General features: G+C 41.6%; 1 protein-coding gene across 1 annotated transcript in view; it reads left to right on the top strand.

The window, feature by feature from the left end:
• Positions 1–25,693, top strand: part of ALG14 (ALG14 UDP-N-acetylglucosaminyltransferase subunit) — a 93,919-nt gene that overhangs the window by 13,349 nt on the left and 54,877 nt on the right. Inside the window, 1 exon segment of the mRNA XM_027578299.2 lies at positions 25,380–25,511. Within this exon segment, the coding sequence (XP_027434100.1) occupies positions 25,380–25,511 (132 nt within the window).

The raw sequence follows: 25,693 nt of genomic DNA, 5'->3' as shown, positions 1-25,693 counted from the left end.
CCTAGTTTCGTTGATCTGTTCTACTGTTCTTTTGGTTTCTATTTCATTGATTTCTGCTCTGATCTTTATTATTTCTCTTCTGCTGGGTTTAGGCTTTATTTGCTGTTCTTTCTCCAGCTCCTTTAGGTGTAGGGTGAGGTTGTGTATTTGAGACCTTTCTTGTTTCTTGAGAAATGCTTGATTGCTATATACTTCCCTCTTAGGACTGCCTTTGCTGTATCCCAAAGATTTTGAACAGTTGTGTTTTCATTTTCATTGGTTTCCATGAATTTTTTAAATTCTTCTTTAATTTCCTGGTTGACCCATTCATTCTTTAGTAGGATGCTCTTTAGCCTCCATGTATTTGAGTTCTTTCTGACTTTCCTCTTGCGATTGAGTTCTAGTTTCAAAGCATTGTGGTCCGAAAATATGCAGGGAATGATCCCAATCTTTTGGTACTGGTTGAGACCTGATTTGTGACCCAGGATGTGATCTATTCTGGAGAATATTCCATTTGCACTAGAGAAGAATGTGTATTCTGTTGCTTTGGGATGGAATGTTCTGAATATATCTGTGAAGTCCATTTGGTCCAGTGTGTCATTTAAAGTCTTTATTTCCTTGTTGATCTTTTGCTTAGATGATCTGTCCATTTCAGTGAAGGGGGTGTTAAAGTCCCCCACTATTAATTGTATTGTTGTTGTGTTTCTTCGCTTTTGTTATTAATTGGCTTATATAATTGGCTGCTCCCATGTTAGGGGCATAGATATTTACAATTGTTAGATCATCTTGTTGGATAGACCGTTTGAGTATGATATAGTGTCCTTCCTCATCTCTTATTCTAGTCTTTGGTTTAAAATCTAATTTCTCTGATATAAGGATTGCCACCCCAGCTTTCTTTTGGTGTCCATTAGTATGGTAAATGGTTTTCCACCTCCTCACTTTCAATCTGGGGGTGTCTTTGGGTCTAAAATGAGTCTCTTATGACAGCATATCGATGGGTCTTGTTTTTTTATCCAATCTGATAGCCTGTGTCTTTTGTTTGGGACATTTAGCCCATTTACATTCAGGATAACTATTGAACGATATGAATTTAGTGTCATTGTATTGCCTGTAAGGTGACTGTTACTGTATATTGTCTGTGTTCCTTTCTGGTCTATGTTACTTTTAGGCTTTCTCTTGGCTTAGAGGACCCCTTTCAATATTTCTTGTAGGGCTGATTTCGTGTTTGCAAATTCCTTTAGTTTTTGTTTGTCCTGGAAGTTTTTTATCTCTCCTTCTATTTTCAATGACAACCTAGCTGGATATAGTATTCTTGGCTGTATATTTTTCTCATTTAGTGCTCTGACTATATCATGCCAGTCCTTTCTGGCCTGCCAGGTCTCTGTGGATAGGTCTGTTGTCAATCTAATGTTTCTGCCATTGTAGGTTACAGATCTCTTCTCCCGAGCTGCTTTCAGGATTTTCTCTTTGTCTCAGACTTGTAAGTTTTACTATTAGATGTCGGGGTGTTGACCTATTTTTATTGATTTTGAGGGGGGTTCTCTGCCTCCTGGATTTTGATGCCTGTTTCCTTCCCCAAATTAGGGAAGTTCTCTGCTATAATTTGCTCCCGTATACCTTCTGCCCCTCTCTTCTTCTTCTTCTGGGATCCCAATTATTCTAATATTGTTTTGTCTTATGGTATCACTTGTCTCTCGAATTCTGCCCTCATGATCCAGTAGTTGTTTATCTCTTTCTCAGCTTCTTTATTTTCCATCATTTGGTCTTCTATATCACTCATTCTCTCTTCTGCCTCATTTATCCTAGCAGTTAGAGCCTCCATTTTTTATTGCGCCTCATTAATAGCCTTTTTGATTTCGACTTGGTTAGATTTTAGTTATTTTATTTCTCCAGAAAGGGTTTCTCTCATATCTTCCATGCTTTTTTCAAGCCCAGCTAGTATCTTTAAAATTGTCATTCTGAACTCTAGTTCCGACATCTTACAAATGTCCGTATTGATTAGGTCCCTGGCAATCGGTACTGCCTCTTATTCTTTTTTTGAGGTGATTTTTTCCATCTTGTCATTTTGTCCAGAGGAGAATAGGTGAATGAGAGAACAAAAATGCTAACAGGGTAACAACGACCCCAGAAAAATATACACTAAACAAATCAGAAGAGACCTGAAACTGGGGGGAAAGAAAAAAGAAAAAGATAAAAACAAACAAACAAAAAACAGAATATGATCAAATATGATCCGGCTGGTGCATAGATCAGTGCCACACACTAGATTTTGGGCATCTTTTGGTCTGTTAGAAGAAAGTGCCTCCCAAAATTTTAAAGAAAGAAAAACTTACATATGTACAAAAGTAATACGATGAAGGGATGGAATATGACTATAAAGATGAAAATTATAAAAGATTTTATAAGAGGAATTGATAAGAAGTTGATTGAAAAAAGAAAGAAGAGGATTTAAAAAAAAGGTGGGGGAGAGAATGTGATCAGGCAGGAGACTAGAACAAAGCCATACACTAGAGATTTAGGGTATATTTTGGTCTGTTAGAAGAAACTGTATCCCAAAATTTTAAAGAGAGAACAACTTATATATATATATACCAAAAATAAGGTTAACTACTAATGAAGGGATAGAATATGACTCTAAAAATGAAAAATAAAAAGGGATTGATAAGATGTTGGTTGAAAAAGGGAAAAAGAAAAATTCAAAAAAGAAAAGAAAGTTAAAAAAAATTAACTTTGAAAGACTAAAGAATCATGGTAAAAAAGCCATGAATTCTATGTGCAGTATTCCCCTAGCGCTGGAATTCTGCGGTTCTCATTGATCGGTAAACTTGGTCTTGGCTGGCAGTTCTTGCTGATCTTCTGGGGGAGGGGCCTGTTGCCATGGTTCCCAAATGTCTTTGCTGGAGGCGGAATTGCCCCGCCCTTGCTGGGTCCGGGCTAAGTAATCTGCTCGGGTTTGCTGTGGGGAGCTTTTGTTCCCTGGGGTGGGGGGATGGGTTAGCCCGGTGATGGGTATTAAGGAGGGCATGTACAGCCTTGGAGGACGAGAGTGAAAATGGCGGCCTCCAGTCTCCCCCTGGAGGAGCCAAGAACTCAGGGCCCCACTCCTCAGTGCGCCCCGAGAGAAAAGCAGTCACTCACTCCCATCTCCCCTGTCTCCGGCCGCAGTCCTGCTCACCTGGCCTGTGACCGAGCGTTTCTATTTCTGGCACCTGACCCCGTGTGGAGTCTCCAAACCCAGCAGATTGCTGCAGTGCGCTCCCGTGCAGCTCCTCCCCGGGGAGGAAGGGGAGTCTCCCCGGATTTGCCACTTGTTGGGTCCCTGCTGGAAGAGCAGTGGCCTGACTGTGCTGCGGACCACGGTTTATGGCAACCCCGAGCTGAGGGCCCACTCCTTGTCTCCGTCTCTGCAGCCGGCTTCCCCGCTCCGATACCTGGGAGCTCTGGCGCACTCAGGCACCCCCGGTCTTTCTGTGACCCCGAGGGTCCTGAGACCACACTGTCCTGCGAGGGTTCCACCCGCAACTTAGCCACTGGAGTGACGTCCCTCAGCGGAGCCGGCTTCTAAAAGTTCGATTTTGTGCTCCGGCTCTATCACTTGCCAGAAGCGGCCACTGGAGGCCCTCCTCCCCCGCCGTCTATCCTCCTGAATATCGCCTTGGATTCACTTCTCCGCACATCCTACCTTCCAGTAAGTGGTCGTTTTTCTGTTCAGGGAGTTGTTGCTATTCTTTTCTTCGATCTCCTGTTGAGTCTGTAGGTGTTCAGAATGGTTTGATCCCTATCTAGCTGAATTCTGGGACCAGATGAATTTTAGGTCTCCAACTCCTCCGCCATCTTGTTCCTCCCCCTCCACTCTGATCTTTATATAATTTCTTTCCTTTTACTAACTTTGAGTTTTGTTTATTCTTTTTCTTGTTCCTTTAGGTGTAAGTTTTGATTGTTTATTTGAGGTTTTTCTTGTTTCTTGTGGTAGGCCTGTATTGCTATAAATTACTCTCATAGAATACTTCTCTGTGTCCCAAAGATTTTGGACCATTATGTTTCCAGTTTCATTTGTCTCCATGTATTTATTTCTTCTTCTTCACTGACCCGTTGGTTGTTTAGTAGCATGTTGTTTAGGCACCTCTGATTTATATTTTCTTAGGATCATTTTGGCTGCTGAATAAACTAAAGAGGAGGACAGAAGCAAGGAAAGGAGTTTGGAGGCCATAGTGATCCTATGAGAGACCAGTAGGGTTTGGACCACAATGGTAAAAGTGGATATGATGGGAAGTCGTCAGATTCTGGATATATTTTGAGGGTAAAGCTAAATTTTATCTGTGTGTGGGTGTGGAAAAGAGTTGAGGAGTAGAGGATGACATCCAGATTTTGGCCTGAGCTACCAGAAAAATGGACACTAAGTGTGGGATGTCTGTAAACATACATGTAAAGGTGCTGACTATGCAATTGGATCTGTGAATCTGAAGTTCAGGAGGGAGCTCTTGTCTGGAATGTGAATTTTGGAGTCTTCTGTATTTACCTGATGGTACTTAAAACAAGAAGCTGGATGAGATCACCCAGGGACTAAGTATAGTTAGAAATTAGAAGAGGACTAAGAACTGAGCCCCAGAGCACTCTAACTTTCAAATATAGGGAGGTGTTACTGTCATGGTAATATTAGCTGTCAGTTTGTTGTTCCTCTGTGGCCATCCTCCAGAACCCAGGGGGTGGGGGGGCCTCAAACCCCTACCCTGGGTTACTGCCACAATTAGTCTTCTTCCCAGACCTCTGTGTCACAAGCTGTCTCTCCTCTTTCATTTTTTTCTTATTCCTGGCAAGTAGGGATTTCCCATCTTACTACTTCAGATAAAAGAATGTTTTGTTACATTTCTTATAGCATTTTAATCTGTTTATAGGAGGGTTTTCAGGTTAGTTTATATTGCCATCTTGCCAGAACCAAAGTCAAATTAATTTTCTAATTAAAGTCAGAGTTTTAATGTATTCTCTATATTGAGGTCTATTCTGGACTGTTTGTAAAAGTAGCAACCCCCCCACTCACCAATTTTCTTTTTTTTTTTTTTTCCAATAGAATTGAACCAACTGCAATTTCCTAACAATACATAATACTCTTATGGCTAAAGGCCTTGACTCTCTCTCTGTAGTGAAGCAGAAAGTCTGCAATATTTGAAAGCATTAACAGTAATTGCACTCTGTGCCTGGACAAGGTGTCTCATCCACATTCCTCAGAGCACTTTAGGAACAAAAGTTCATCGATTCACACTTGGTTCTGGTGAGAAGCCAAAACCCACATTTGCAACACAAGCCTGCTCTTCCAAAAACATAAAAGACCTTCCCAGAAATCAGGAGATACAGATTACCAGTTATTAATCACTTAGGTTTACCCAAGTAGCATAGAAATTTTCTGTTGTTTGGTTTATAACTTACTCTGATATGGAATTACTCAATAAATTTCTGAATGTTTTTGCTGGTTTGTAGGAAAAATATTTAAATGCTCATGTTTGTTTATGCTAGATATAAATATACAGCAGATTTTTAAGCTACATTTTAAATTAATATAATTTTGCTAATTAAATGGTAGAGATGACCTATTTTTGTTGCAGGAACTTCATTAGAATTTCCCCTAATTCCTTTGACTCAGCATAATTTTTAAAATGATATTTAAAATCTTAAAGTATGTAATTCATCCTATTTATTACACAGGAGTAAAGAGAAATAATTATTTGTGGTGTACTTTTTAACTCTACTATTAGCCTTTGTTTCTCTGCATAGTTTAGCGGGTTTTTTTTTTTTTTATGTTATGTTAGTCACCGTATAATACATTATTAGTTTTTGATGTCGTGTTCCACGATTCATTGTTTTCGTATAACACCCAGTGCTCCATGCAGTACGTGCCCTCCTTAATACCCATCACCGGGCTAACCCATCCCCCTACCCTCCTCCCCTCTAGAACCCTCAGTTTGTATCTTGGAGTCCGTAGTCTCTCATGGTTCGTCTCTCCCTCTGATTTCCCCCCTCTTCATTTTTCCCTTCCTTCTCCTAATGTCCTCCATGCTATTCCGTGTGTGCCACAAATAAGTGAAACCAAATGATAATTGACTTTCTCTGCTTGACTTATTTCACTTAGCATAATCTCCTCCAGTCCCATCCATGTTGATGTAAAAGTTGGGTATTCATCCTTTCTGATGGCTGAGTAATAGTCCATTGTATATATGGACCACATCTTCTTTATCCATTCATCTGTTGAAGGGCATCTCGGCTCTTTCCACAGTTTTTCTATTGCGGACATTGCTGCTATGAACATTGGGGTGCATATGGCCCTTCTTTTCACTACATCTGTGTCTTTGGGGTAAATACCCAGCAGTGCAATTGCACTGCTGGGTCATGGGGTAGCTCTATTTTTAATTTTTTGAGGCGCCTCCACACTTTTCCAAAGTGGCTGTACCAACTTGCATTCCCACCAACAATGTAAGAGGGTTCCCCTTTCCCCACAACCTCTCCAAGATTTGTTGTTTCTTGCCTTGTCAATTTTTGCCATTCTGACTGGTGTAAGATGGTATCTCAATGTGGTTTTTTTTTTTAATTTCCCTGTTTTCATGTGTCTGTTAGCCATTTGTATGTCTTCTTTGGAGAAGTGTCTGTTCTTGTCTTCTGCCCATTTTTTGACTTGATTATTTGTTTTTTGGAAGTTGAGTTTGAGAAGTTCTTTATAGATCTTGGATACCAGCCCTTTGTAGTGTCATTTGCAAATATCTTCTCCCATTCTGTGGGTTGCCCCTTTGTTTTGTTGACTGTTTCCTTTGCTGTGCAGAAGCTTTTTATAAAGACCCAAAAGTTCATTTTCACTTTTGTTTCGCTAGTTTTGGAGATGTATCTTGAAAAAAGTTGCTGTGGCTGATGTCAAAGAGGTTACTGCCTATGTTCTCCTCTAGGATTTTGATGGATAGTTTAGCATTTAAAGAGAAACAGGCTTTTCCTTGGGAAAAGCACCTCAACCCCGCTGGAATAAAGCAACTGAGATTACAAAGATGAAGAGCAAAAGCTAAGCAAAACACACACAAACAAGTAAAACAAAAACAAGGAAACAAATGTTTAGCTGTGAAATTACTTATATGAAAAAATATCTTGGAAAGCCTCCTAAAGAAAAGGTAATTTCCACTGGGATTAGTTCTAAAGTAAAAAGTCGCTAAAGTAATATCTTTCAGAAAGATTGGATAGTAACTTCTCCAAATAGAACCAATTACCGGAGCTGTGTTATATGAAGGTAAGTGAAAAATCAAATCAGAGCTTTCTTCCTGGAGAGCAGCAGTCTCCACAGTGGTCTGTGTTTCAGCAGGGACACCCACCCCTGGGAGACATGGGAGGCTCAGGGCATTGCACTATGGATTTTGGTTCATCCTTCTGTTTGCTTCAGTCTGAGCTTTATCTGTTAAGTGCCTTCCTTGACAACCGTTACTCTGTGCAACTTCTGTTAGAGCATGAGTTAGCCCTTTTAGATCATACCACTAAGGAAGAAAGCTCAGTGACACTTGAATAAAACATTTTCAAAACTACATGTAAAAATTACAGAGTAGGCTTTTTTCTTACATAAAATAACCAAAGTTGCTGAAAACTGATTTGAAGGGTTAAAAATTAGAGCCAACTTTACTTTGGGGTCATTTAACTAGATTTCCCTCTATTCTATAAGTAAGCTTATACTGTTTCACCAAGAAAGTCATTGATTTGTTCAATTATTCAAAAAAATATTAAATGAGTGCCAATTCTGTATAAGACACTTTGCTTTTATATATGTATATTTCAGCAAATCTTTATTGAATATGTCCCACAATCAACTGTGGCAGGATTGTAAGTGGTTATTTTTCTGTTCCTTTACTCTTTTCTTCCCAAATTTTATTTCACTTTTTTTTTATTTACTAATTTAAAACCTGTGGACCGTAAAGAACTTCTTTACTTTATATAAAATAAAAAGTGGGGGTTCCCTGCTCCTATCCTAGTCCCACTCTCTGGAAGTAAACATTGTACCAGCTTGAGTTATACCTGCTGGTATGACCTTTCCCTGCTTTGTGCATGTACTGTAAAAACAATATTATACATTACATGTACATATATACACATAAACGGATGGAGGCAGGGGATGGCTAGTTTATAAATCAAACCCTATATTGTTTTCAGCATTTTTGCATGTAACTCTATACCCTGATAGTTTGCCATGTTGGTACGTATTGGTCTACTTTGCACTTTTTAATGATCGCCTAGTAGTTTATAGTATTGATGATGTACCATTTCCCTCTTGTGGTTTTCAGTTTTTCACTGAATACTGCAGTAAACATGTTTGTACTTATATACATACACAAGTATTCTTATGTGTGTTTTACCTTAATTAGAAAAACAGTTAAAAAACAACAACAAAAAAAAAACCCCAAATTAAGTAACTTGCTGACAGTAAAGGGCATGTTAGCCCTTTCCCACTTAGCATTCTGCTAAGTTGTTGATTGAATTCTTGATTTAAAGTAAATGTAATAAACAGAGTATACATATCATGGGGGGTAGAGACAAATAGATATCCTAAACAGTTGTTGTTCTGATCACTAAATAAAACTTTCTGTGCCCTCTTCATATTCATAGACATAAATATGACAGGAATAAATACAGAAACATTTTCTGATGCAAAAAACTTAGAAAAATTTTCACTTTTCCAGGGTGCCTGGCTGGTTCGGTCATTAGAGCATGTGACTCTTGATCTCAGAGTTGTGGGTTTGAGCCCCATGTTGGGTATGGAGATTACTTAAGAATAAAATCTTTTTTAAAAAAGATTTTCAGCTTTCCCAAATTTATAATGCAATAGTAGTCAGATTCTAATGTTTTCCTTTTTTTTTTTAATCAGCTTTGTGCCTGGCAGTTAAGGAATTTACATGTTTCTTTTTTTTTTAAAGATTTTATTTATTTATTTGAAAGAGAATAAGCATGGGGCAGCAGACTGAGGGGAAGGGAGAAGCAGGCTCCCCACTGAGCAAGGAGCCCAGTGCCAGGCTCAATCCCAGGACCTTGGGCAGACACTCAATTGACTGAGCCACCCAGGTGCCCAAGTTTTCCTTCCTTTTTTTAAACTTTGTTTATTTAACAATAAATGTGTGCTTTCCATTGGGCCAGGGCCTGTTATAGGCAGTTGGGATACACCCATGAACAAAACATACTAAAAAAAAAAAAAAGAAAGAAAAGAAAACCTCCTGCCATCATGGAGCTTACTGAACTTGAGCTGGATCAGAAAGACAGTAAATACTGGACATAGTGAATAAAAAAAATCATAAAGCTTCTTAGAAGGTGGTCAGTGCTATAGGAAGATTACACAGGGGTGGGGGGATTGAGAGTTCTGACAGGGAGCAAAAAAATTGCATTTGCTCATAGGTCCTTAAAGAAGATGAGGATGCCTGAGAAAAGAGTGTTTCGGGCAGAAGGAATATTCTGGGAAAGCGATTGAGTGGGGGGCATTCCTGATGCTCGGGAATAGCAGAGAGCCCTGGTGGCTAGAGCCAAGTCAGAGGAGGGAGACACCGGCGAGGAGAATGGGAGGGTAGGGCAGGGGGCAGAGTATATAGGGCATTGTCAGCTTTTGTAAGAATTGTGTGTCTTCTTTGAGGGAAATAGGGAGCTGTTTTAAACAGATCACTCTGCAACCAGATAGACTAGGATAAAGGGTGAAACCAAGGAGACCGTTAGGAGGCTGTCAGAGCAGTCCAAACAAGTAGTGTGGCTTGCACCAGTAGGGATAGGAATAGGGGCAAATGGTTGGACTCTGGATATATTCTGAAAGTAGAGTTAATAGAATTTCCTGACAGATGGGTTACGGGATGTGAAGAAAAGAGAAATCCGGCAGAACTACAAAGCTTTTGGGTCTGAGCAATTTTAAGAATGGAGTTACCGTCACTGACCTTGGAAGTCTAGGTGGAGCATCCCTGTCTCAAAGTGTCTTTGTAAATAATAAGTCATACCACCCGGACAAATCAACAGCCTCTGCCTTGGCTTGTAGGACCTAGATGCAACCTGGGAGTCAGAGGGAACCACACAGGCCCCTCCCTACCCTGATTCAAAACCATTTCCTACGTCCCGCGCCCTTGCACTCTCTCTCCCTTTTTTTTTCTCTTTCCTCTCCCCCTCTCCAAGCAAAAAGGTCCTTTAAATTTTAGAAATGTCCTGGAGAGTCCTTCCAGGTGCCAGAGGACTTCTATTACCGTACTCAGCAGAGTGGGTGTCATTCCCTCCTGCTCCCACCAGGTGGCAGTGCACTGCTGATCATTGCACAGTAGCACCCTGCATTGCCTCTCCCGGGAGGCGCGAGAGGGCTGAGCTTCAGAATGGCCGCTGGAGTGGCGATTTCTAGTATATGTTACAGACTAATCTGGCATGGGGAAGATAAGGAGAGGTTGTGTCATTTCTTTTTTAGAAACATCATATATCCTTGCTAAGGATGATTTCCTCTCCTGAGTTGAAAAGGCGTTATATGGATTTAGAGCAGTCTTTCCACCTGGAATGTTTTTATTTAAAGCATCTTGCTGAGGTTGCACTACTAGCATTTGTTTTATGAGCTCTTCTTTGTTTGAGATAGGTAGAACAGCTCCTGGAAGTCATGCCTTCCCCAAAGTGAAACCCTTCTTGAAAATCAAAAGTAGATATTGATTGGTTTCTGTGTGCAAAATTTGGACCAAGTGTTATGAGGAACACAAGGAAAGGAAGTGCCCTTTTGCCTCAAGAAATTTTTGGTGCAGTTGGAGAGGCATAAGCAACAAATACTGGAAACCTTAGGAATTAATTAATAAAAGCATCACTGGGCAGTGCTACCTCTGGAGCCTAGAGGACAGATTGGGGCTAAAAAGAGGCCTCTTGGTTGAAGCCTGCCTATAGACCACTTAGGCTCCCAGACCCTCTACCCTATCCTGGCAGAAAAGCCAACATTTACTACTGGAGAGGTTGAAATGGAAAAGTTTTGGCTTTGGGAACACCAAGCCAAACTGGCTGGGGTACAACAGCACCCTGTGAAGAGGGCTTAAGGAGAGTGTGCAATTACTCCTTGTCCCCGCAATATGCATCACTTAGGTCTCCTTTCAGATCAGTTCCCAGAATGCTACATTTATTTCACCCAGGCAGAAGATTGAAGATTAGTTTTGGGGAAAGTGATTTGTTCAGGATTGTAGAACTATAGATTCTGACACTTAGGATTTCCCCCACTGAAATGGTGTCGTCCTGACTACTTTTATCCTGCCTTTAACAAGCCTCACCCAGGACACAGAGCTTCCAGTCGGCCTTCTAATGCCTCATTTCCTTAATACGAACCAGGGTTTCTCAGCATCAGCACTACTGACATTTGGGGTCGGGTAAATTGTGTGGGGAGGCTGTCCTCTGCGTTATGGGATCTCAGGCAACATCCCTAGCCTCTACCACTAGATGCCAGTAGCACTTCTCCTTTCCCCACCCCTCACCCCACAGCCTCGGTGACCAAAACTGTATCCAAACTTTGCCAAATGTCCCTGGGGGAGAAGTCCACCCCCTTCTTGAGAATCACTGGCTTGAACTGGCATCCACAGATTCAGACATTGGAAGGAAACCAAACATAAGGAAAAGCAAAACTAACTAGGGAAGGAACTTTGAGAAAAGGAATCAGAGGAAAGGGCGAATCAAGGAGGGGGAGGAGGACTTAAAGGAAAACGGCATCTTCAGGGAAATTAAAGGACTTTTTTTAATATATATATTTTATTTATTTGGGAGAGCGAGCAAGCACATGAGCGGGGGGAGGGGGGAAGGGAGAGGGAGAAGCAGACTCCCTGATGAACAGGGAGGCCTGACTCATGGCTACGGCAGGGCTCTGAGATCATGACCTGAGCCAAAAGTCAGACGCTTAACCAACTAAGCCACTTGGGCGCCCCAGGACAATGTATCTTTAAAGAATGGTATCTGTTTTTTTTAAAAAACCTCCTAGCACTATAAGGACCCTTGGCTATTAAGATTTTGGTCGTAGGAATAAAAAAATCAAAATATTCGGAGATCATATTGAAGAATTCTGGTATAAAGCAGAACAAAAGGTTAAAACCAATAGAGAAAAGATATAATCAAATATATATAATACATATAAAAGATATAATCCGATATAATACAGTCAAACTGGATGTTGGAGGACTACTATCCAGAAAGAACAAGAACACAGGCAAAACTTTAATTACAAAAAAAAAAAATCACCCAAGAAAAACTCCCATAACTGAAAGGACATGGTCTTCAAACTAAAGGACTATCCCCAGCCCAGTTAACACTGTAGTCATACAAGATGTATCATCATGCAACTTCAGAACTAGTGATAAAGAGAAGATAACCAAAATTTTCCAAAAAGAAAAGGAGTCACACTGGGTCCAGGTGCCCATTCAGAATGATGATTAGACAGTCCCTCAAACCCGATTCCCGTGTGCCTTTTCACAGAGGATGTGCTCCATGAAAACAGGGGGAACCCAAGAGGGAGGAAGACTGTGGGTCCTGGAATCTAGGTTTCAGCCCAGAGGACAGATGAAGGGAATTTTCAAGATGGCAGTGAAGGGAGTTCCCATGTGAAGACCAGCACATACAGCAGGTCTAGAGAGCAACTGGTTGGGAGTGGAACAAGGGAACAGAGAGCTCCAGAAGGAATGGTGCCAATAAAGCAATGGTGATAATGAATTACCTCAGGTGTTTGACCAAACTGAGAGTCTCATAGGGAATGTCAAAACTGTGTGTGTGTGTGTGTGTGCGTGCGTGTGTGTGTGTGCGTGTGTACATAAAAAAATACATAGCTTTGATTAAGAAAAGACAAGTGCCTGAATGCAGGGGAAGGAGAGATCTCAGGGCTCGAGTGTTGGAGTGAGAGGGGAGGTGGCTTCTCCAAAAGGTAGGAGAATGTGAAGAGAGGAGGATAGTGTGGGGAAAAGTAAGCAAGCTGGAAAGTGCAGGGCACGTTCAGACAAATGGAGGGTGTGTTTTCGAACCAGACAGATTGGGAAAGAAGTTGGTTAAATTGCAGGATAAGAAATTATTTCAATTTTAGAAACCTGAGATCATCTTAGAATGCTTTCAGTTACAGAAAGGATTTAAGTGATCCAATTTTTTTTTAAGGTGGTACAGAGGGTAGAGGGATCATCTCTTGAGTTGTGAATAATGGTTAATGTTTGCATTCGTCTTTGAACATTTTTCTATATTTTCTAAGGTTACAGTTAGAAAACAATGGAAGTTATGTTTTAGAAACAAACTAAGAAGAGTTAAAAGCCCAGTGGAAATAACAACCTATTGATATGAAATATTTATTTTCTAAATAACCCAAATACATATCATAAGCACCATTCTTTGGGACAGATGTCTTTACCTTTTTGGAAGCACATTAGTTACTTTAATAAATAGAGATCTTTTGGCTTGTATTCCTTATTCCTTACATGTGTATAAGTCAGTGGCAATTTGTTGATTGCAGGATTTATCATGACCTCTGAAATTAACATGGTGTGCTTTCATTCAACAGCACCTACTGTTTTCCACAAGGTGGGGTGGTAACTTCACATAGTGACCTGGGACTGCTATAACTTACGGAAACTTCTAACTCTAATGCATTTGCTAACTCTTTTGCATAATTCCTAAGCAATTCTAACAGAAATACGTTTGGAAACTATATAGTTGGCAGTTGTGGAGTTTCATTTCGTTTGTAAATTAGGTCAGATTCATGCTTTACATTTTTAGAGGGTGAGTAACGTATATAAGCACTTTTCCTCTTTCTGGTGGACCTTGACTATATTCAATTATAGGCATAGATAAAGAATACCTCTAATTTGGTGAAGGCCATTCTAAATAAGTGGAATAACCGAATAAAGAAATGTTTGTAGTTTATTGCCAATAGAGATCCTGATGTGGCTATCTCAGTGAATGAAAGATTATTTTCAAAACACTGTATCAGGTAGATGTGCACATGGTTCTGAAGTATCTTAAATAGCTTAATCTCTTAAATTCCTTCCTAAATCTAATTAACCCATTCTCCCTTTCTACAACAAAGCAAGTCAGGTTAAACTTTCTCTGAATCAGATTCTGAATTGATGGAATTGAAGAAAGTGTGAATAACATACTGTGGTTGTTTCAACCTTCTGGTAATTTGTCCAGTTTCCTTATCCCAGTTAAATTTGTGTGAGATTCTTACAACATGCAGAACCAGTAGCAGTTTAGAATATGGTGCTTTTGTTTCTCCATTTTGAAGCAAAAAGATATTCTAATAGCCAATGTTTGAATGTAAACATTTACATAAATGTCATAATTTTTTTAATGTATACTCACATTATGGGCCATGACATACAATAATTTTTTGTTGTTGTCATAGATTCAGGATGTGGCCTATTTCCGTTTGTCCTTCCTTTTGCCCAGATGGAGGTTCTTTGGTCCCTTTTAGCCATTAGGCTCCAGGAAATAATTGTGGAGCTGGTAGTTAGAACCATGCCAGGCACAACATCATTCCAAGCCATACAAATAGTGAGGCTGACTATTGTACTTGCAGTTTCAGGATTGACCAAAGAGCTGAGCATAGGAAGGAAGTGAAAGTGATGAGTGCAGAGGGATGTTCACTTGTCCTTCAAGAACATGATGGATGCTCAGTTCATGGCAGCTGATGAGGAAGTGCCATGAAGTGACCTATTGGTGAAGAAGCCATAAGTTCCAGTCTAGGTCCTGCTGATAACCAGCTCTGCCCCCTTGGGTGAGTTAGCCTCTCTGGGCCTCATTCTTTCACTGTGAAGCAGAGACCTGGCTGAGATCAGGGGATCCTCAAAAAGCCACCGTGATCGCCACAACTGGCTCTCAGGTCTAGCAAAGACAAATGAAGCTCTGCTCCCAGGCTGTGCCACTCTAGGACCCATTTGTACCTGCCTAGAATCTTCATTTCCAAACGCTGCCTTTTCCTAGATTCCTAGGCTGTCTTGCTCTGTCTGCTCACCTACCAGGTCAACCTGTTGCCCCAGTGTTAGGAACAAGCCCCTCTCTGCCCCATTTCAACCGAAAAATTGCCTGCAACATCTCCTAACATTGATTGATTTTGTTACTTAGTGTTTTACTGACTCGTAAAATTATGCTCAAAACCAGACATAGTCAATAATCATGTGCTCTCGGCCTGTTTCCCCCTTTCACCATTCACCCCACCTAAAAACCTAAGAATCACCCCAAACTCTCCAGCCTCCTTGAGTCCCTCCTTCCCACCATTTACCCTCCCCATTCCTTCACCTTTAGTACTGCAAGTGTCCTTTAGGCCTTGGACATCATTCTCCTGATATATTTCAGGAATCTCCTAAATGATTTCCCTTGTCTGTGAGCCCCACCCCTTCTCTGTTCACTCTCTCCATAACTGCCAGAGTGGTAGTTCCTGAATACAGATCCTTCACATCACTCTCCCTTTTTGTCATCCTGCAGTGACTCCTCATTGTCTTTAGCTTCAAGTACATACCCCTCGTCATGGCTTTGAAGGCCCTGCCTTTCCAACTCTATTTTCTGCTGCTCTCTGCTGTGCTCCTTGTATACCAAAACATAGTTCCCAAATATCCCATGCTATTTCATGTGTCACTGCTCTGAACATGTCTAGAAGACCCTTTTCCCCCCATCTCTGCAATGCTTGGTAAATTTCATATCCTTCTAAGTCAGATCAAGTATCTCGTCCATAAAGCCTGACTTAGTTTATCAAAGTTTCTTACTTGGTGCTAATGTTATACTTAATAAATATGTCTCCTGTTGTATTAATCTCTCTGATTGCAATGACTCGTTTTTCTATATTGCTCTGCCACACTGTAATGAATTCCTTATGAATGTCTTCCCCACCCTTGTGTTTCCAGCCCAGTTCCTATCACCTGGTAGGTGCACTAGAATATTTAATGAATGAATGAATCTGTGCTCACAATGAAAAATGCAGCTCTGAAATTCAGTGTTCATCCATGATATTGATATATTATCTTTTTTAAAAAAAGGAAAACAGTCTTAAATTCATATCATTTTTGTTTTTGTTTGTTCTCTTTAAGTAGGCTCCATGCCTAGCTTGGACTCGTGACCCTGAGATCAAGACCTGAGCTGGGATCAAGAGTCAGGCGCTTAACTAACTGAGCCACCCAGGCACCCTGAATTCGGACTGTTTCAAAGCTGAAAGGAAGGGTGTTTCAGCTGCAAGTGAAAAACTAAACCCAAACTGGCTTGAACAATAAAGGGAATGTGTCAACTTATAAAGTGGGAAAATTCAGTCTTATTTCTGGGCAAGACCTGGACCAGCTGGCCAGGGATTTCAGGAGCGATAGCGTGTCCCTGCTGTGTCTTCTGCAGTGTCAGCTCCATTGGCCTCTCCCCCCCGCAGTGCTGCCTCCGCCAGCTCCGTGCTCTCCCCTCAGGGTGGCAAAATCCAGTAGTACCTCCTGGCTTCCTGTCTTTGTTCTAGCCCATGTGTAAGGAAGAAGGTTCTCTTATAACATGTAGGAGACCAAGAGAGCAAAGCTTCTTTTTCCCAGAAGCCCCAGCAGATGTCTCCAGTCTCGTGGTCTTCAGTTGGATTATAGTCCCATCTTTCAGTCAATCGCTGTGCCCAGGGATGAGGGTTATTCCCATGTTGCTTAAGCCATCTCAGGCCTACTCTTGGAACTGGAGGTTTGGGGGTGAAGGAGATGGGCTGAAATCCCTCCAAACTCTCTGCCTGAGAAGGTGGAAGGGGTGAGTTACCCAAAAGAAAGCTGGGTGTTGGCAAAAGGAGGGGGCAATACAAGCCTGGGTAGAGGACCACTAATATTCATTAGAAAGGACATTAGAAATTGGGGGAGGTCAGACTCCCATAATTGTTTTTAAGAACAAATGACTTTTTTTATTTCCCTGAAGCCCACACCCCCAAGTAGGGAAGGGCTTCGCAATTAAAGTGAGGAGTGACTGAAAGCCATAGGCAAGCCCAGAGCAGCAGCCTTGCTTGTCTTTGACAAGTCAGACTTCAGAGCCAGTTGTAGAATCATGGTGGCTTGTTGAGGATCCATGATCTTGCCAGGCCTCCTTGTGAGACACTGAGGTCCAGAGGGGTTGACTCGTCCAAAGGGGCAGAGCTGGTTCTCGGCAAGACCCAGTCTGGAGCCCATGGCTCCCTCACTCCTTCATGGCCCTTCTTCAGCAGCTACCATGAAGTGAGCAACTACCAAGTACTTTAAGGGACATGCACATAAAAACGTTTTTGTGCATGCAGTCAATTATGGTCATTTTGATTTCAGAATGATGGAACCATCCAACATATTTTTTTAATATATGTTATACTTTGCATTATTAAAAAAATAGTTATGAAAGAAAGCTGAAACCATTTTTGGTTGAATGAAATTTTACCATTTTAGTTTTGTCTTGTTTCCAAGGTTCTGCAATAGTGTGGCATTCATTAAATAATAAACATATTGTACATTTCAGTGTGTGGTAACAGCAAAGAATGACTTCATAGACCACTTCATCTGCTCTGTTGTGGTTTATGATGCCATCTGGATTCTTGGTGGAATTATTTCCATCTAAATCACTATAAACTTCTATTTAGGTTGTCACAGATCTAAAGCCAGATATGTTTGTGGGTTTTAGCAGTGATGTAATTCTGGAAGATACTTTGAAAGTTACAAGTTGTCATATACTATTAGCATTTAACTCAGTGTTTCACATAATTTCAGACAAACTAGAAGCCTGAAAAGTAATCCATTTCTCTATTATTTTTTTTTTGTAAGCGTTCCTCTCTTTCTTGTCTGTCTTGCCACTATACATTTCGTTATGTGTCAGTCAAGCCTGCGTGGGAAACACTGGGAGGCCCTGTGGGTACACTTGGATGGATGGAAAGGATGTCTCACCAACCAATATAGGTCTTTTTCTAAGATACAGTGGGGAGACAATAAGGGAAAGAGAGAATCTCACTTTATTGTCTTTTATCTTACTGCCAGTGGTGTGCTAGAGACTGGATCATGTTGCAGGATCTGTGCATACTGCAGGATATACATGTTGAACTGCACAGGAAGAAAGGACTCTACTAATAAAACAGACTTTCTAGGAGCATGTAACCCAGTTGGCTACCAGGCAGGAGCGATAGCGAAACAACAGAACTTGGAAATGTTCAACAGAAAACTCTGAAGATTTCTAAGGCCCTATGTGTTTTGGGTTTTTTTTTTTCCCCTGTTTTTTTTTTTTTTTTTTAAACAAAAAATCTTGGAGGCAGGAGAGGGAGACATTGGCACCACTGGCAGGTGGGGTTGGTGTGCCAAACCTACAGTGCAGAGCAGGGTACAAAGGAGAAAATGATGGGAGGAGGCAGGGAGCTCTGTTCCCGCAGAGCCTGCAAAAGAGACAAGCTCTGTGGGTGGGAGGCTGTGGATATATATGGGATAGGTGAGCTGAAGAACAGAGAGGGAAAAGAAAATGGGTCAGGTTGGGTATATATAGAAGCAACAGAAGGCAGGGAGCACAGCTCCATAGGAAGCTGGTGCAGCTCATTATGTATTGGGAAAGACAGGCTCCTCAGAAATGGGGTACAGAAATAGAAGAAGGGCCTTTAGAAGGATGAATCAGCAGCATATTTCAGGACACATGAAAGACCTATTCTACCTCTGTGACTTCGGGGGAAATTCAGATTTCTCACCTATGAAGTCGGGAGGTTGGATTAGTTGGTCTCTTGCAGCCCTGAGACGTTATAAGGTAAAGAGTCAGCATCTTCTCCAGCACAGACCACACTCTGGACATCTAGAAACTGCACTGACAGTCATTTATCTGTTCGGCAAGTACTGACTGAGCACCCGTGACGTGTGAAACACCATTCTACACACTGCGATTACAGCAGTGAACAAGATGAAATCCTTTCCTCTCGTGGAGCTTGGTTCTGAACAGAGAGGCAGACAACAGTCAAACACACAAATGAACAAGTTAATTGGAAGTGTGAGTAATTGCTGTGAAGATGGTAAAATAAGACAGTGTGGTGGAGGGTGACCGAGTATCAGGGGACGGGCCAGTGGGGAGCCTGCCTCCTCTCTGAGGTAATGTTGGAGCAACACTTGAGTTGAGCCAATCCAGGGGGCACAGCAGACTGCTCAGAATGAACCAAAAAGACCCTCGGAGAGGAATGAGCATGATGCATTCACACAGCAGAAAGAAGGCTGGTATGACTGGTGAGTGAACAAGGAATGATTAGAAATTTGGATCTTATCACAAGGCTTTGGAGAGTTTTAAAGAATGAAAGGGAAGATCTGCTGTATGTTATAATCTCTGGCAGTTCTATAGAGAGTAAAGCGTAGAGGAGCCAAAGGAGAAGCAGAGATGAGTTAGGAGGCTATGGTAGTCATGGTGAGAGATGGTGACAGTCAGACCAGGAGTAGCAGGGACATAGGGAATAAGTAGATAGATGCAGAATATGTGTAGAGTTTTGAAAGAAGGAAACACCAGAGCAGGTCCCCCTCCACCATCCCTGCCAAGCCCAACATAGATTTCACACCCTTCATATATAAGCAAGAAGTACATTTATGATAGATTCTACTGTGTATTTGTTGATGTCTGGCTTAGAAATGCGCAACGGCATGTTCTGGTAGCAAAAATGATAGTTCACTTTTGAGTTGTTATAGAAGAGCCTAGTGAATAGAGGAATACTAGAACAAGTATGCATTTCTTGGCCCCAGTGGAATGGATTCAGAGCCAGTTTAACAGCTCACAGTGTCTTTCAAAGAAAGAACTTTTCCTGGGTCCAGAATCCAGGAAAGACTGACCCTGCTTGGGTTTGTGTGGCCACTCCTAAATCAAATATTGGGTCTGGTGGTGGTGAAGTGATGGCTGAGGCTTCCTTTATGTCCTGCATCCCATTAGTAGGACATGAAAGAAGGTCAGGGACATATGTCCTCAAGGCAAAAGTATAGACTAACAAAAACAATTTGTCTGTGAAGATGCCTTCATTTGGATTTCTCAGATGCCACAACCCCTAGGAATGTCTGGCCAAAGGTCATAGCCAGGCCTAAATTGTAGCTCTCTGAAATTCTGTCCCATTCTTTTATCTTCAGAGGAACTTTTGGGGTTTTTGTTTGTTTATTTAAACAAAACTTTGTCTTGTTTAAAACCAAACATAAGCCTTCTATTAATAATTTTTCCTTGTTGACTTCTTTATGTATTTGATTATTTAATATATAAAGTAGTTTAAAATCAAGATTTTTGCCATGGCCCTAGCCTTCAGTGTTTTTTTGTTTTTTGTTTTTTTAAAGTTTTTTTTTTTATTTATTTGACAGAGACATAGCAAGAGAGGGAACACAAGCAGGGGGAGTGAGAGAGGGAGAAGCAGGCTTCCCGCCGAGCAGGGAGCCTGATGCGGGGCTCGATCCCAGGACTCTGGGATCATGACCTGAGCCGAAGGCAGACGCTTAATGACTGAGCCACCCAGGAGCCCCGCCTTCAGTGTTTTCTTTAGACAATACAGGACATCACATACCCCAGCACCAGTCTCTGTGTGTCAAGCATAACTAATCTGAGAGCCCTGTTCTTATCAAGATGGCCCCAGGTTCCCATCCACTTGACTACATGCCTGCATAACAGGTATAATACAAAAGCTGTGGGCACACAGTTTTTCAAGCAGTTCTGGGTGCAGAATGGGATGCTCCACTTGCTCTAACCTAGCAGGCTCCCTTCCCTTTTATGCTCAGAACTCAAAGCCTCGGGGACACTCCGCTCTCATGAATCTGTTTTCTGAGGAGAGGACCCACAGGGCTGAGAAATTTCTTGAGGTCCTTGTGAATGGTCAGTTCACAGAAGAGAAGTGTAGGCTATCTACCTAGGACACATTGTTGGGGTGGGGGGGCATTGGTCTTTGATTCCTTTTCACCCTCCCTCCTGTTTCTCAAAGTCCTTAGAACTTAGTCCCTCCTGGCTCTAGCTGTTTATAAGCTAAAATCCCCTGCTTAGCATAGGTTTTTTCATCTCTAATCCAAGGAATCCCATTTAGTTCAGCCCATTTATTGAGTGGCCTCTACAAATAAGGCCCTAAATGTACAATCTGAAAATCACCTTCTTTCTGCCCTTTTATATTCTCCGTCAAAAAACATCTCAGCTAGGTACCAGGAAGATTGGATTAATTTATATTAATGTGCAATAAACAACATATTGAATCACTCGTTCAATAAACATTTGTTGAGCATCAACTGTAAACCAGGTACTCTTAGCAGGCACTGATAGGGCAGTGATTAAATTTCCTGGCCTCCTCAGGTAAGTTACATTCTAATGGGGGAGACAGATAGTAAATAAGTTAAGTATATAATATGCCAGTAGAGTGAGTGGAGTAATTTTAAAACATACAGCAGGCCTGCTAATGGGGGAAGGAAGAGTATATGTACATGTGGGGGCAGGGGGTATCTTAGAAGTTTAGTTGGGAAAGGTGCCTCTGGGGAAAACAGACCTGCTGTAGCAGGGGGAATGGGTGGGTAGAGACTTCAGTTTAGAGGGAAATCTTTTTGGTAGGATTTCCAGTTACCTGAACTTCTCATCAAAAAATAATAATGTAGGTGTGCCTGGGTGGTTTAGTCGGTTAAGCATCGGACTTCAGCTCAGGTCATGATCTCGGGGTCCTGGAATTGAGCCCCGCATTGGGCTCTCTGCTCAGCGGGGAGCCTGCTTTTCCCTCTCCCTCTGCCCCCCTCCCTCACCTCATGCATGTGCTCTCTCATGCTCTTTCTCTGTCTCTCTCAAATACGTGAATAAAATCTTTTAAAAAATAATAACATAGAGATGGAGATGGAGAGCCTCTCCAGTATAGAGCTGTAGGCTGGACAGCTGCACAGTACGGACTCTCCTGTCCCCTGCCAGTTGGGGTCATGGTTCTGATCCCTTGCCTAGCTCCTCATCACTGCCCTTTCCCAAGCTCGTCATCACCTGACTGTTTCCCTGTTTATCTCACTGGTAGAACTTTCAGCTTGGCTTTCTTCCCAGCTACCACTTACACTCTCATCCTTGATGGTAATGCAGATTCTCCCATCACGTTGCTGTGGGCTGTTCTGAATAAACTGCCTTCCCTGTGACTTGGAAAAACCTACTCATTGTCCTGCCCTGTGGATTACTATATAGTTTATCATTTCACTGGGACACTTCTGAGAACAGAGGGGGCACTGTTAATAATGATGCTGGGCCTACAGGTATAGACTGGGACTGTCTTCTGCAAACTGTGTGATTGGTCACTGTAGATATGTGGTCATTGTCCCAGTTAGCTCCAGCCACAAGTGAACTGAGACTGCCCACTGCCAGCATTCATCTGGAGGCTGAGGTCAGGCTCCTTGCATGTGTGTCCAAAAGTCAAAACAAAGATCATCACTCTTTGGTCACTAGCCTTGTTTTTCACTCTCAGGCCTGTTTTTTCTAGTTTCCATCGTGGAGATCCCTCAGTCTCCACACCGGGACGCCCCTCCACTAGTTTTCATTCCTCTGCTGGGAATGGACAGAGACTTCCTAAACCTATTTTCTCTGCTTCTTCAGGCTGCTACCTGGGATGAGATGAAGACTGTTCTTCCGTGTCCAGGTCTGAGACTGCTGTCCTCAGGCCAGACACCCTTGCAAAACCCCTACCAGGCCTGTGCATTTGCCCCTCTGGAGCAAAGATGGAATCGGAGGAGTTGGGCTTCTAGAGCCAGAGTCGAACTGATTGCCCTTCCAGCCCCTTGGGACACTAAAAATACCCAGAAATATTGTGCATTGCTTCTTAACGTTCTATGCTAACAGCTTTAAGAGATTCGAGGGATGTGATAAACACCCATGTTTTTTTGAAGAAAATTTTAAAGATATTGAGATCAGGCCTCAAAATTGGGAAGTAACATCCAAAAAAACTTTTGTAATAGGACCCTACTGGGTTATTTTTATCATAATAATAACAGTGACATCTTATTGGATTCAAATGTTCTTTGCAGTATAGGTTCCATAGTCCCTTATCTGAGTTCCCAAAACGTTCGGAAAACTTGGGGTGGGGGGGATTTCAAAGTTTGTCAGAAGTTTGACAGCAAAACCTGATGAATTGGCTTGAGTCTTTTTTTTTTAATTGTATTATGTTAATCACCATATATTACATCATTAGTTTTTGATGTAGTGTTCCAGGATTCATTGCTTGTGCATAACACCCAGGGCTCCATGCAGAACGTGCCCTCTTTAATACCCATCACCAGGCTAACCCATCCCCTCACCCCTCTCCCCTCTAGAACCCTCAGTTTGTTTCTGAGTCTATAGTCTCTCATGGTTCGTCTCCCCCTCCAATTTCCCTCCCTTCATTTTTCCCTTCCTACTATCTTTTTTTTTTTTAACATGTAATGTATTATTTGTTTCAGAGGTACAGGTCTGTGATTCAATAGTCTTACACAATTCACAGCGCTCACCATACACATACCCTCCCCAATGTCTATCACCCAGCCACCCCATCCCTCCCACCCCCACCACTCCAGCAACCCTCAGTTTGTTTCCTGAGATTAAGGATTCCTCGTATCAGTGAGATCATATGATACCTGTCTTTCTCTGATTGACTTATTTCGCTCAGCATAATACCCTCCAGTTCCATCCATGTCGTTGCAAATGGCAAGCTTTCATTCCTTTTGATGGCTGCATAATAGTCCATTGTATATATATAGCATATCTTCTTTATCCATTCATCTGTCGATGGACATCTTGGCTCTTCCCATAGTTTGGCTATTTTGGACATTGCTGCTATAAACATTGGGGTGCACGTACCCCTTCAGATCCCTACATTTGTATCTTTGGGGTAAATACCCAGTAGTGCAATTGCTGGGTTATAGGGTAGCTCTATTTTCAACTTTTTGAGGAACCTCCATGCTGTTTTCCAGAGTGGCTGCACCAGCTTGCATTCCCACCAACAGTGTAGGAGGGTTCCCCTTTCTCCGCATCCCCACCAACATCTGTTGTTTCCTGACTTGTTAATTTTAGCCATTCTGACTGGTGTGAGGTGGTATCTCATTGAGGTTTTGATTTGGATTTTCCTCATGCCGAGTGATGTTGAGCACTTTTTCATGTGTCTGTTGGCCATTTGGATGTCTTCTTTGGAAAAATGTCTGTTCATGTCTTCTGCCCATTTCTTGATTAGATCATTTGTTCTTTGGGTGTTGAGTTTAAGAAGTTCTTTATAGATTTTGGATACTAGCCCTTTATCTGATAAGTCATTTGCAAATACTTCTCCCATTCTGTTGGTTGTCTTTTGGTTTTGTTGACTGTTTCTTTTGCTGTGCAAAAGCTTTTTATCTCAATGAAGTCCTAATAGTTCATTGTTGCCCTTGCTTCCCTTGCCTTTGGCGATATTTCTAGGAAGAAGTTGCTGTGGCTGAGGTCTCGAAGAGGTTGCTGCCTATGTTCTCCTTTAGGATTTTGATGGACTCCTGTCTCACCTTTAGGTCTTTCAACCATTTTGAGTCTATTTTTCTGTAAGGAAATGGTCCAGTTTCATTCTTCTGCATGTGGCTGTCCAATTTTCCCAGCACCATTTGTTGAAGAGACTGTCTTTTTTCCATTGGACATTCTTTCCGGCTTTGTCCAAGATTAGTTGACCATAGAGTTGAGGGTCCATTTCTGGGCTCTCTATTCTGTTCCATTGATCTATGTGCCTGTTTTTGTGCCAGTACCATACTGTCTTGATGATGACAGCTTTGTAATAGAGCTTGAAGTCCGGAATTGTGATGCCACTAGCTTTGCTTTTCTTTTTCAACATTCCTCTGGCTCTTTGGGGTCTTTTCTGGTTCCATACAAATTTTAAGATTATTTGTTCCATTTCTTTGAAAAAAGTGGATGGTATTTTGATAGGGATTGCATTGAATGTGTAGATTGCTCTAGGTAGCATTGACATCTTCACAGTATTTGTTCTTCCAATCCATGAGCATGGAACATTTTTCCATTTCTTTGTGTCTTCCTCAATTTCTTTCATGAGTATTTTATAGTTTTCTGAGTACAGATCCTTTGCCTCTTTGTTTAGATTTATTCCTAGGTATCTTATGGTTTGGGGTACAATTGTAAATGGGATCGACTCCTTAATTTCTCTTTCTTCTGTCTTGTTGTTGGTGTATAGGAATGCCACTGATTTCTGTGCATTGATTTTATATCTTACCACTTTACTGAATTCCTGTGTGAGTTCTAGCAGTTTTGGGGTGGAGTCTTTTGGGTTTTCCACATAAAGTATCATATCGTCTGCAAAGAGTGAGAGTTTGACTGAAATGGCTTGAGTGTTATAGTCTTTATTTATCCTACTTAGTGTGAATATTCATGTTTTGCTACAGAAATATTACTATGTTTGGTTACTTCCCCAAACTTCAACAGTTTAACTGTTACTATGTTTACCTTGGGTATCAGTGGCCTAGTTGATTTGGATTTTTACTGTTTCCTTCTAGCTTCCCGAATACTACATTCACCGCATTCCCAGAAGCCGGGAGGTTCAGCAGTCCTGGCTCTCCACAGTGCTCACCACCCTGTACTCCTTGTGGCTCTCCTTTCCCTTGACTCACAGAGTGAAACCAGATTTGGTACGTATAATGATCACTAAGGGAAGGACAAGTCACACTCCCGCAGATCCTTTATCAGTAATAGGACCATAATGTTTTCTTCACCAGCTACCATGTCTCAGCGTGCCAGATTTTAGACTAGACCTTTCACTAATGTATGCTAAAATTTATCACACAAATACACTTTGCTGAAAGAGGTGAGA

The sequence above is a fragment of the Zalophus californianus genome, chromosome 4 (genome assembly GCF_009762305.2).
Source record: "Zalophus californianus isolate mZalCal1 chromosome 4, mZalCal1.pri.v2, whole genome shotgun sequence".
NCBI classification, from domain to species: domain Eukaryota; kingdom Metazoa; phylum Chordata; class Mammalia; order Carnivora; family Otariidae; genus Zalophus; species Zalophus californianus.
This window is presented reverse-complemented; position numbering and strand designations above follow the sequence as displayed.